Raw genomic sequence first — 10,000 nt, forward strand, 5'->3', positions numbered from 1 at the left:
ATCCTGTCCCCGCACTCCCTGATCAAGAGCCCCTCCCCAGCTTTCCTGTAGCTCCTTTCAGTACCGAAAGGCTGCTCTAAGGATGGATGGTTGAGCTATCGATCACAGCATAGAACACCAGGTTGGAAGGGACCTCAAGGATCACCTGATCCAATGTTTTTAGGTGATATGTAGTTTAAATGAGACGGCTCAGCACCCTGCCAAGCTGAGCAGAGCATCAGCGCCATCGAAGCAGCTCAGCACAGGGATGGGTGTGCCTGCACGAGCTGCCTCAGGGTGGTGGGGCCACCTTGACTTGGTGAGGCCCTGGCCCAGGTTGCCCAGAGCAGTGGTGACTGCCCCATCCCTGGAGGTGTCCAAGGCCAGGTTGGATGGGGCTTGGAGCCCCTGATCCAGTGGGAGGTGTCCCTGCCCATGGCCGGGGGTGGGACTGGAGGGGCTTTAAGGTCCCTTCCAACCCAAACCATTCCATAGTTCTAAGTGCACTAACACAACTTCTTTAAGGCCCTTTCCAACCCAAACCACTCCATGGTTCTATGATAACACAGGTGCAAGAAGAGAATGTGTCCTTGCGTTTTCCATAGGATGTCTTCCCTGGGCAGACACCATGAATACAGAGGGAACGACGAAGGGCAGTAACACAGGGGCTGTTAAGATTCCTTCCAACCCAAACCATTCTATGTGATTCTCTGGTTTCAGGGGCTGAGAGGAGCAGGGTGGGTCCAGCACCCCTGAAGGGCCGTGCTGATGGCGCACCAGGCCCGGCTCTGGGCTGACAGGCGTGAGGGATGGAGGAAGGGGACGCCCTGTCCCTCACAGGGCAGCGGGTGGTACCCAGCGCCCAAGATGGCGGCCGGGGGTGCCCTGTATCCAAAATGGCGGCTGGGGATGCTCTACCCGCACCCAGACCCTCTGCTCCATCCCTTCCCCACCCCGCGGGTCTCTCGCAGCCATTGGGAAAGGTCCTGCAGGGGACATTTACATCTTTGTAGGCGGGCTGCTCCTCCAGGGAGGGATGCTGAGCCGGGCTGCTGCCGCCGCTGCCCGCCCGGGGCGCCCCGTGATGCGGCTGCGATGGAGCCTGACCCTCGCCGGGCTTCTCGTCAGCCCGGGGGAAGGAGCCGGCGTGGCGTTCCCGGCTGCCCTTCTCCAGCGAGCCCCGCGCAGCCGGGAAGCGGCCGGCGGCCGCCACGGGTTCTCCTCCACGTGGCTCTTCCTCCTCCTCCTCCTCTTCCTCCTCCTCCTCGGGGGGCTTGTGCCCTTCGACGTCCACCTCGGGCTCGTCCTCCTCTTCCTCCTCCTCCTCCTCTTCCTCCTCGCTGCTGTCCTCGCTGGTGCCGCCGGGGGAGAGGAGGCGGTGGTGGGGATGCGCGGGGAGCGGGATGCGCTCGCAGCCCGCGGCATCCTCGGGGTGCGGCGGCAGCAGCAGCTGCAGCGGGGACGAGGCGGAGCGGGGCGCCCCGTGCAGCTTCGCCAGGCTCTCCGAGTCCTCTTTGCCTCCCACGGGCCGGAAAGCGCTGGAGTGGTGGTACCCGCCGCCCGCCTTACGCCCCGCCGCCGCCTCCAGCGGGTGCGGGTGATGCGCGGTGACCCTCCCGCTGCCGCCACCGCCGCCGTCGGAGGCAGCGGGAGAGGCGGGATCCGCGCCTCCAGAGGGCGACTCGAACAGCGGGTCCCGTGCGGTGGAGGCAGCGGAGGGAGCGCCGGAGGGCGGCGTGCTCAGACCCGCAGCTCCAGCACCGAGCCCCGCAGCTCCAGCACCGAGCCCCGCACCCCCTGCTCCCAGCCCCGCAGCTCCCGCACTCAGCCCTCCAGCGCCCAGCCCCGCAGCTCCTGCTCCCAGCCCCGCAGCTCCAGCTCCCAGCCCCGCAGCTCCCGCACCCAACCCCGCAGCTCCAGCTCCAAGCCCCGCAGCTCCCGCCTCGCTCCCAGGCTCCGACAGGTCCAGGAACGCCTGTCGCAGCAATCCCGCCCCGTCTCCAAGCGAGCAGCCCAGGGCGCCGGGGGGCTGCGGCGGGGGCTGCAGGTAGGTGGGCACCGGCAGCCCGCCCGGGGTGCGGGGCGGCCAGAACATGCAGAAGGGCGGGTAGAAGGCAGCATCCTTCCTGCCCGGCCAGAAGAGCCCCGACAGCCCACCGCCCGCAGCTCCCCCCGCAGCCTTGTGCGCGGCCGCCCCGCCGAGAGCATCAGCCCCGCCGCCTCCTCCCTCCTCCTTCTTATGGCAGAGCCCGAAGGCGGCGGCGGGGAAGCCGTAGGGATGCGGGAAGAGCCCCCCGCAGCCGGGGAACTTCTGGAGCACGCCTCCAAAGGAACCCTTGCTGGGCACCGGGATGACCGGGTAGCTCCGAGGGCTTTTCCCTCCGTGCGCTGCCGCCGCCACCGCCTCCTGCAGCTCCTCGTCCTCCTCGAAGCGCGGCCGCTTCTGGTGCAGCTCCGGCGGGGCGGCCAGGAGGTGCGGGCTCAGCAACCCGCCCCCCACCACGGCTGCGGCCGCTTTAACCGAGCCCAGGGGGTGCGGGGCGGCGGCGGCGGGGGCCGGCGGGGCGGGCGGCAGCGCTCTCTTTCGGCTCCCGCCGTTGAACATCGCTTTGACATCCTCCCAGGCGAAGACCAGCTCGTCCTGGGGGCTCTTGTCGGTCAGCTTGAGGTGTCGGCGCCACGAGTTGAAGTTGGCGGCGTCGGGTTGGGTGTATTTGGCGTCCGGGGTGCGGTGGGAGTGGAAGATGAACTTGTTGGGAGAGAAGTACATGCTGCAGTAGCTGCACTTGATGCACTTGGCTCGGGAGCTGTTGTAGCGGGCGGGGATGAAGCTGCCCCGGCAGCCCCAGGCGCACTCGTGGGACACGTCGAAGGCGAAGTTATCCGGCAGTTTCGGAGGCCGGTTTTCCCCCAGGAAAGACTTGCAGAGCCTCTCGGCTTCCCGCTTGGTGATCATGCCGCAGCGGCGGGAGGAGATGGGCATGGCTCCGGCTCGGCGGAGGATCTCCAGCTGCACCGGCGTGCACTGCACGCAGGTGATGCCCAGGGCCACGCGCCGGTTGTGGATCTCGTTGTAGCTGAAGTTTTTCAGCAAGGTGTTGGAGATCTGAGCCAGGCACAGCCTCTCCTGCCCGTCGATGACCAGGGAGACGATGGGAATGCCGTAGAGGATCACCTGCCCCACCTGGTTGGGCTTCATGGCAGCGTGGCCGGACCTCGGCTGGTTCATGGGGTCCGGCGGGTACGCGCTGGACGGCGAGGGCAGCAGGATGTCTGTGGGGCCGGGCAGAGGGCTGGTGGCCATCGTTTCAGCGCCGGGGGGGATGCTCTGCTCCAGCTGCGGGTGGGGAGTGGGGAGAGAGGCACAGCGCAGTCAGCCGGGAACCGATGGGGATGGGGAGGAGGAGGGGGTGTTCCGCACAAGCACCGCCTCCCCCACCCTGTGTCTCCTAGCTTGCTACCCTCATACCCTCCCCAAGAAAAACCCACCCTGACCCCCCTCCGGGGATCTGCCCGGCTCTCCGACGTGCGCATCCCACCGTGGATGCGGGGATAACGGAGCGAACCCACCGCGGATGCGGGGATAACGGAGCGAACCGCTCCCGTTAGGATGATGCTCCAACACACGTGCGGTTCATCCCGAAACACGCAACGGAGATGCCTTGTACCTGTCCCCATCCTGGAAACCCGTGTGGAGCATCCTTCCCGGCGGGATACCTCCCTCCGCATCCCCAGGACCGGAGCATCCGCGGGAAAGCGCAGAAGGCGAGTGAATAAAAATCAAAGTTTCGATGCTCCCCGAGCATCCTTCCCCCTCATGGCTCCCGTTACCTCCGCGGCCGCGCTCTATCCGTGCCGCTGCCGGTAGGGAAGAGCATCCCCGTTCCCGGTACCCGGTCGGAGCCCTCGGTGCGAAGCGCGGAAGCTCCGCGCCTCGCCTCGCCTGTGTCGCCCCCCAACGTGGGCACGGTGACGTCAGCGGCGGAGGGGGGGGGGGCGACGAAAGGAGGAGGGGGGTCCGGTTCCCCCATGCCTCCATCCCTCCCTCCCCGCACCGGGATGCGGCCGCCCCGTCGGGGCCCGGGCTCCCTCCCCCCCCGGGCTCCGAGCATCGTTTCCTGGCGAGGGGATGCCGAGCTCGGGGACGGAACTGTGGAAGGTGGGATGTGCTTTGGCTTTTTTTTGCCTTCCTCTACCTTTTATTCATTTTATTTTTCTCCTTTCTGTCCCTTTTCTTCTTATTTTTTTCTCCTTTCCCCTATTTCTTCCTTTTTCCCTTCTTTCCCTCCCTTTTCTTTTTTTTCCTTTCTTCCGTTCTTCCTTTTTTCTCTCCTTTCCCTCCCTTTTCTTCTTTTTTCCACCTTTCCCCTATTCTTCTTCTTTTTCCTCCTTTTTCCCCCCTTTCTTGTTTTTTTTTCACTCCTTTCTCTTCTTCTTTTTCCTCCTTCCCCCTTCTCTTCTTTTTCTCCCCTACTTTTCCCCCTTTTTGTTCTGTTTTTTCCACCTTTTCTCCCCCTTTCCTCCCACCCTCCCCACCCCCTGGTGCCAGCCTCATCGCTTCCAAGAAACTGAATATCCTCGATATTAGAAGCCGCATCTTTTCGGAAACGACATTTTTTAACATATCTGTCCTAATTACGAGGCAGAGAGAGGAGGAGAGAGGAAGAAAAAGTTGATTTCTCGCCACATCCGTGTCCTCGTGGGCACCAGTGGCTGCTGCGACCGCGCTCTCCTTCCCAAACACCTGCAACCATTCACCAAAAACACTTTCAGGAAGGATCCGTTCCCAGGTTCCTTAAGGTCCCACAAAGAGCATCACGGCGCATATACGATATTTTTTTACTAATTGCTTTAAGCCCACAGTTAAGGAATAATAAAAAGGCGAATAATTTTTTTACTTATTCCCCCTCCCCCCCCTCCCCCCGAAATCAAGTGAATATGGGGCAGTAAAAAAAGTAGATTTCTCACGTTCTCCTCCTGAAAAACACCGGTCCCCCACCCCGGCAGGAGGGAGGGAGCGGGGGTGCCAAAACCGCTCAAATCAGGTCCTTTCCAGCCAGGAAAAACGTCTGAAAAATGGGGAAAGGAAAAATAAACCCTCCTTTCTATCCAAAACTGAGAAGACATCCGGACCACCAGGTGTTTCCCAACACGTTTCCGATCTATTTTTTTTTTTTAAACAAAAATGCTTCCATCTCCCTTTTTCGCTCCATGCAAATGAACATTTCTGCACATTTAGCTACGAAAACTTGGTATTTGTGGGTATTCTCTTTTTCTTTTTTTTTTTCTTTAATTCTATTTTCCCCGAGCATCGCAAATCCAGGTGAAGATCCCTGCACCCACCTTTCCCAAAGCATCCACCCTAAACCTCACCGACTTTCTCCGCTTTCCCCCCACCTCCGAAAGGATCGGATCCCCCCCGGATCGCTCAGTTCCCCGCTAACTTTGCAAAAATAAATATATCGCCTCTCTCCTTATTACTTCTGCCACTGATTAAACCCCGCTCGCCTCTGTTCCGCCACTGTCGCTCCCCCCTTTTCCCCTCCTCTCCTACTTTTTTCTTTTTTTTTTCCAGAGCCCTTTTGCACGGAGCTTTCTTGTGATAAGCCTCACATCGGTGACATTTTAATCAATGCTTCCTAACCGGGCTGACATGAATTTTACACTTCAAAACTCTCCTCCGCCAGCTAATTGATTCAAATTGTTTTATTGGTTAAAACCGTGTCACACATCGTGTGATCTATCACCAAGCCACGGAGAAAATCTCCCCTCCTGTCTTCTTTCCCTGGTCCGCACCAGGAGTGCACGGGAGGGAGTTTTTTTTGGGGAGAAAACGCCCGTTTTTTGCAGAATCTCAGTGCCTGCATCCCCGCAGCCCGTCTCCCCTTGTCTCTTTTCCCCGACCATTCCCGGGAGAATCCGGGATGGAAAACTTCTCCCCAGGCCCTGAGCCCGGCGTTGGAAAAGGAGGAATAAGCGGTTGAAGGAGGAGAAAGGGAGGAAGGGGGGGTTTTTGCAAAGCGGCTTCAAACGAAGCTGCCCCCCGAGCTCGGTCCTGCCCCCCCGGGAGAGGCTGGGAACGCAGGGTCGGTCTGGGGAGGGGGGTGTTAAACGCCGCCTGCCCTTTATTTTGGGATGACTAAACGAAAATCAAAGCTAAACTTCTTTCTCCACATGCTCGCTGCGACAGAAACCTTGAACTCCGTCGGAAAATTCCTGAATTCCCTCTATAGGCAAACCTGAAAACTATGGGGACAGTCCCTGGGGAGGGGAGGGGGATGCCAGGCCCTGGGGCAATGCCAGACCGAGGGGTCCTGGCTCGGTGGATCTCTCCGAAGTGGGAGCAGAGATCCTCACCACCACCTTGGGGAAAAGGGGTAAAAATATACAGCTCTCTACTTGATTTTTTTTCTTCCCTGCTCAAACCTGTTGGGAAATCTCGTGGGATAGCGTGATGGCAACGAGGGTATGGGGGCGAGCTCTGCTTGCTGGGGAAAGGGCAGTCCTTCCCGAGACCGGGAGGGTCCCGCAGGTGGCCACGGGGCGAGCAAGGATGCTCCGAACAGTGGCGACCCCATCGCCAACGCCGCGGGTCGGGGGAGACCAGCCTGGACCCACGGGAATCCAGGCTTGAGATGGGGCGTCCACCTTAGTGGAATCAGTAGGGCTGGAAAAGACCTTTTAGATCATCCAGTCCAAACGTGTCTACTAAATCGTGTCCCCAAGTGCCATATCTACACACTTTTTTTTAATCCCTCCAGGTATGAAGACTCCACCACTTCCCTTGACAGACTCTTCCAATGCTTCTCCACTCTTTCGGTAAAGGCATCTGATATCCAATCTAAACCACTCCTGGCGTAATTTGAGGCCGTTTCCTCTCTTCCCACCACTTGTTACTTGGGAGAAGAGACGAGCACCCACCTCACCACAAGCTCCTTTCGCAGGGAGCGGTGAGGTCTCCCCTCGTTCTCCCCTTCTCCAGGCTGAACACCCCCAGGTCCCTCAGCTGCTCCCCGGGCAGAGCCCTTCAATCACGGCCGCTCATTTCATTCTTTGCTATTCCCCTTTGCAAACGGCTGTGTTGGAAACACTGGGGAAGGTGTTTGAGGAGGGAAAAAAAAACTTCTTCCAGGCTTTTTTTTTTTAGCCTGGAAAGGATAAAAGCGAGTCCTGGCTCCTTTTCTCGATTCCCCATCCACCGCATCATATCTTTTCGCTGCCTATCGCTCCGACTCCAAACGAGCAGCCGAGAAAAGTGGCCAAACCAACCCCAACCCACCCTCACGGCCTGTGTTTACTCCCGCGGGGCTTAAATATCTCAGCAGGGGGTCTGCGAGGAGGAAGATAACCTCGATGCGTTTCAAAAACCACAAAGAAAACCATCTCCCCTATGAGCGCATCTATTCCCTCCTCCTCCCACCCCTCCGCATCCCATGGAAACTTGCAGGCACACGAGGTATCGTTAGCAAACCGCCTTTCCTAACAAAATCCAGGCAGAAAAATGAAGGTTTTAAAATACTTTTTGTTTTTTGGGGGGGGGGGGGGGTGGGGAAGCGTAGGTTTCACTGCGGTGTTTGGTCCAGAGCGCAGCTCCTTCCTCGGTATTTTTTGTTTAAACCGCGCCTTATTATATTAAGCGGAGAGGGCATTTGGAATAGAGGTGGTCCCATCTGGAAAACCCCGGAGCTCATTTAGATCGCATCACTTCGGGCTTTTGTCTCTGCTCCTGAATAACCAGGCTAGGCACAACAAAAGGGCAGGGATCTACGAGGAGTTTTTCCAGTGGCAAGAGGACGCCTCGGGAAGATGCATCCATAATCATAAGAACGGGAGGGCGAAAGGCTCGGCGCGATCCTCTCTGAAGGCAACGAGGGAGTTTAGGGATGGGGCATTTCTGGGTAGTTCCATTTCCCTCCGGTAGCTGCAAACCGGCGGCTGAAGGGAAGGAGCCTGAACGGCATCTTTTGTCTGAGGAAAGCTCTCAACTTCTCAATTTAACCTGCTCCGAGCCATCAGACCCCGAGGTGGTCCTCGCTGAAGGTACGTGCAGACCTTAGATGCTGATATCCGTGCCAGCTTCCCCCCCCCCCCCGCCCCAGCATCATCCTCCCGAATAGAAGCGGCACAGAAAAAAAACCCCAAAAACCAAACCCCCGCGATTTGTGATTTTATTTCATCATAAGAGAAGGGACCGTCAGCCCGGGAGGGGATGGGTGCTCCACATCCCACCCCTCAGCGCCTAAAACCGCGGCTGTGTTTATTTCTGGGGACGGGGGTGGCAGGGAGGAAAGGAGCTGCAAGTTTAGATGTGGGTGAATTAACCCCCCAGGGGGCGGGAAGGGAGGAGAAAAAATAAATCCCAAACGAAAAAACACCTCTACTATTGATTCTCTCCCCCCCACCCCCATTCAAACGCATAAATTAAAGCGTGTCGAACATCTTCCATCAGAAACGTTCCCGCTTCCCTTAAATTAGAAACGAACTTCCAAAGCAGAAAAGTGAGGACTCGACTGGGCTGTAATTGGGGACCAGAGAGCCCAAAACTTCCGAGGGACTTGTGACGCCATGGGGCAAAGGCTCATCACGTCAGTAAATAATTCGATTTTGCGTCTTCCAGAACCCAGTAACCTTGGGTGTCTTAGAAAGCAGATTGTACAAACAGGCAATTAAGATGAGCGCTGAGACTTTCAGAGGAGATATAATGAAGCAGCTTTAATTACTATCTTGAAATTAAAAATGTAATATACAGATTTAAATTTATTTCGCCCAAATTGTGTATAAAATTATATGGGTTTTTTTTTTTTCCTCTTTCCTAGGCTAAGAAAGGAATTGCCACCAAGCTTGCCACTAAAAAGTCTGAAGTACTTTCCAAACCCTGTTCCCCAACACACAGTAATAATGATACATTTATCATTACTGATGACCACCCACTGGTTTATTATTGCTTTGTTGCAACTATTACAATCAAGAGATTTCTTTATTTACTGTTAACATTCACTTAAAGCTGAATGTTAATGACTCTTCTGAATTCACCAAAGAGTTTTCCATTATATTTCAGGAGTAGTTACGGTTTGGGTTTCAGAAATGGCATAAAAGAAGGAGAAATGGTAGGTGGTTCTTTGCTCCTGGGGTGGTTGGTTGGTTTGGTTTTTTTTTCCCCCCTTTACTCCTTAAAAGGCTGTTTGAGAGGATTTGTCCAAGTCGGATTTTCAACAAAGAGTTGCAAAAGCCTTGACATAATGCACGTACTTGACTGTAGCTAATTATGCGAGTATTTTATTACAGGAGATTCATTCATTATTGATAAATGTTTGCAGTAACTTCCTGCTATGTAGAGTTGTATTTTATGAGGAATAAACAACCTGTGGGGATTGGGATTGTTTGGCTTTTACGCTCCTGCACTCCTTGACAATTCCCACTACCCATTTAGGGGTCTGGCTCGTCACCTTCTCCCTCCCTAACCCCAAATGCAACTTCTTTCCTCTTCCACCACCGCATCCCTCTCGTCCCCTCCCTCCCTCCTTCTCTATTTCAGGATTACATTAAAAAAGTGAGTTGCCGGGGAAGGTGTTCTGCTATAGGCACGCTTCGATAAAGCCAGGTCTATATAAACGCTTCCAAGGGTTTCTGTAGACCGGGATGAGCTCCTGCTCCGGGGCAGGGGCTGTGCAACAAGCAGGTGCCCGTCGAGCAAGGGCTTGCGGAGGGGAAAGGGCTTTCCCCAGGACCCCTCCAGCTCTCGGACTCCCAAAGCTGTGGGCGAGCAGCCCGTAAAAACCCAATAATTTAAAGAAAATTCCAACCTATCGTTTCCCTCCGGCTGTTAAACCCCACAAAGCGGAGGAGATGCCTCTGTATCTCCCTCCAGGATGATGGTCCCCTCGTATCCCACCACCTCATCCTCTAAAACAGCCCCTTCCCGGACAAGAAACCAGTTGGAGAGTCCAGGGTTACATCCTCACTTTCCCCCCGCCGTAAGGGTGCGGAGCTGCCCGGGGGGTGGGGGATCCGCGGCTTATCC

The 10,000-nt window shown here is 56.7% G+C and overlaps 1 protein-coding gene across 1 annotated transcript in view; it reads right to left on the reverse strand.

Moving 5' to 3' along the window:
• The window catches only part of SKOR2 (SKI family transcriptional corepressor 2), a 37,784-nt gene that overhangs the window by 27,269 nt on the left and 515 nt on the right, over positions 1-10,000 (reverse strand). Inside the window, exons 2-3 of the mRNA XM_054054554.1 lie at positions 1,882-3,316; positions 983-1,731 (exon numbers count right to left, since the gene is read on the reverse strand). Of these exons, the coding sequence (XP_053910529.1) occupies positions 983-1,731; positions 1,882-3,283 (2,151 nt within the window). The 5' untranslated portion in view covers positions 3,284-3,316. The remainder of the gene's footprint in view (positions 1-982; positions 1,732-1,881; positions 3,317-10,000) is intronic.

This window comes from Cuculus canorus, chromosome Z (assembly GCF_017976375.1).
Source record: "Cuculus canorus isolate bCucCan1 chromosome Z, bCucCan1.pri, whole genome shotgun sequence".
Taxonomy (NCBI): domain Eukaryota; kingdom Metazoa; phylum Chordata; class Aves; order Cuculiformes; family Cuculidae; genus Cuculus; species Cuculus canorus.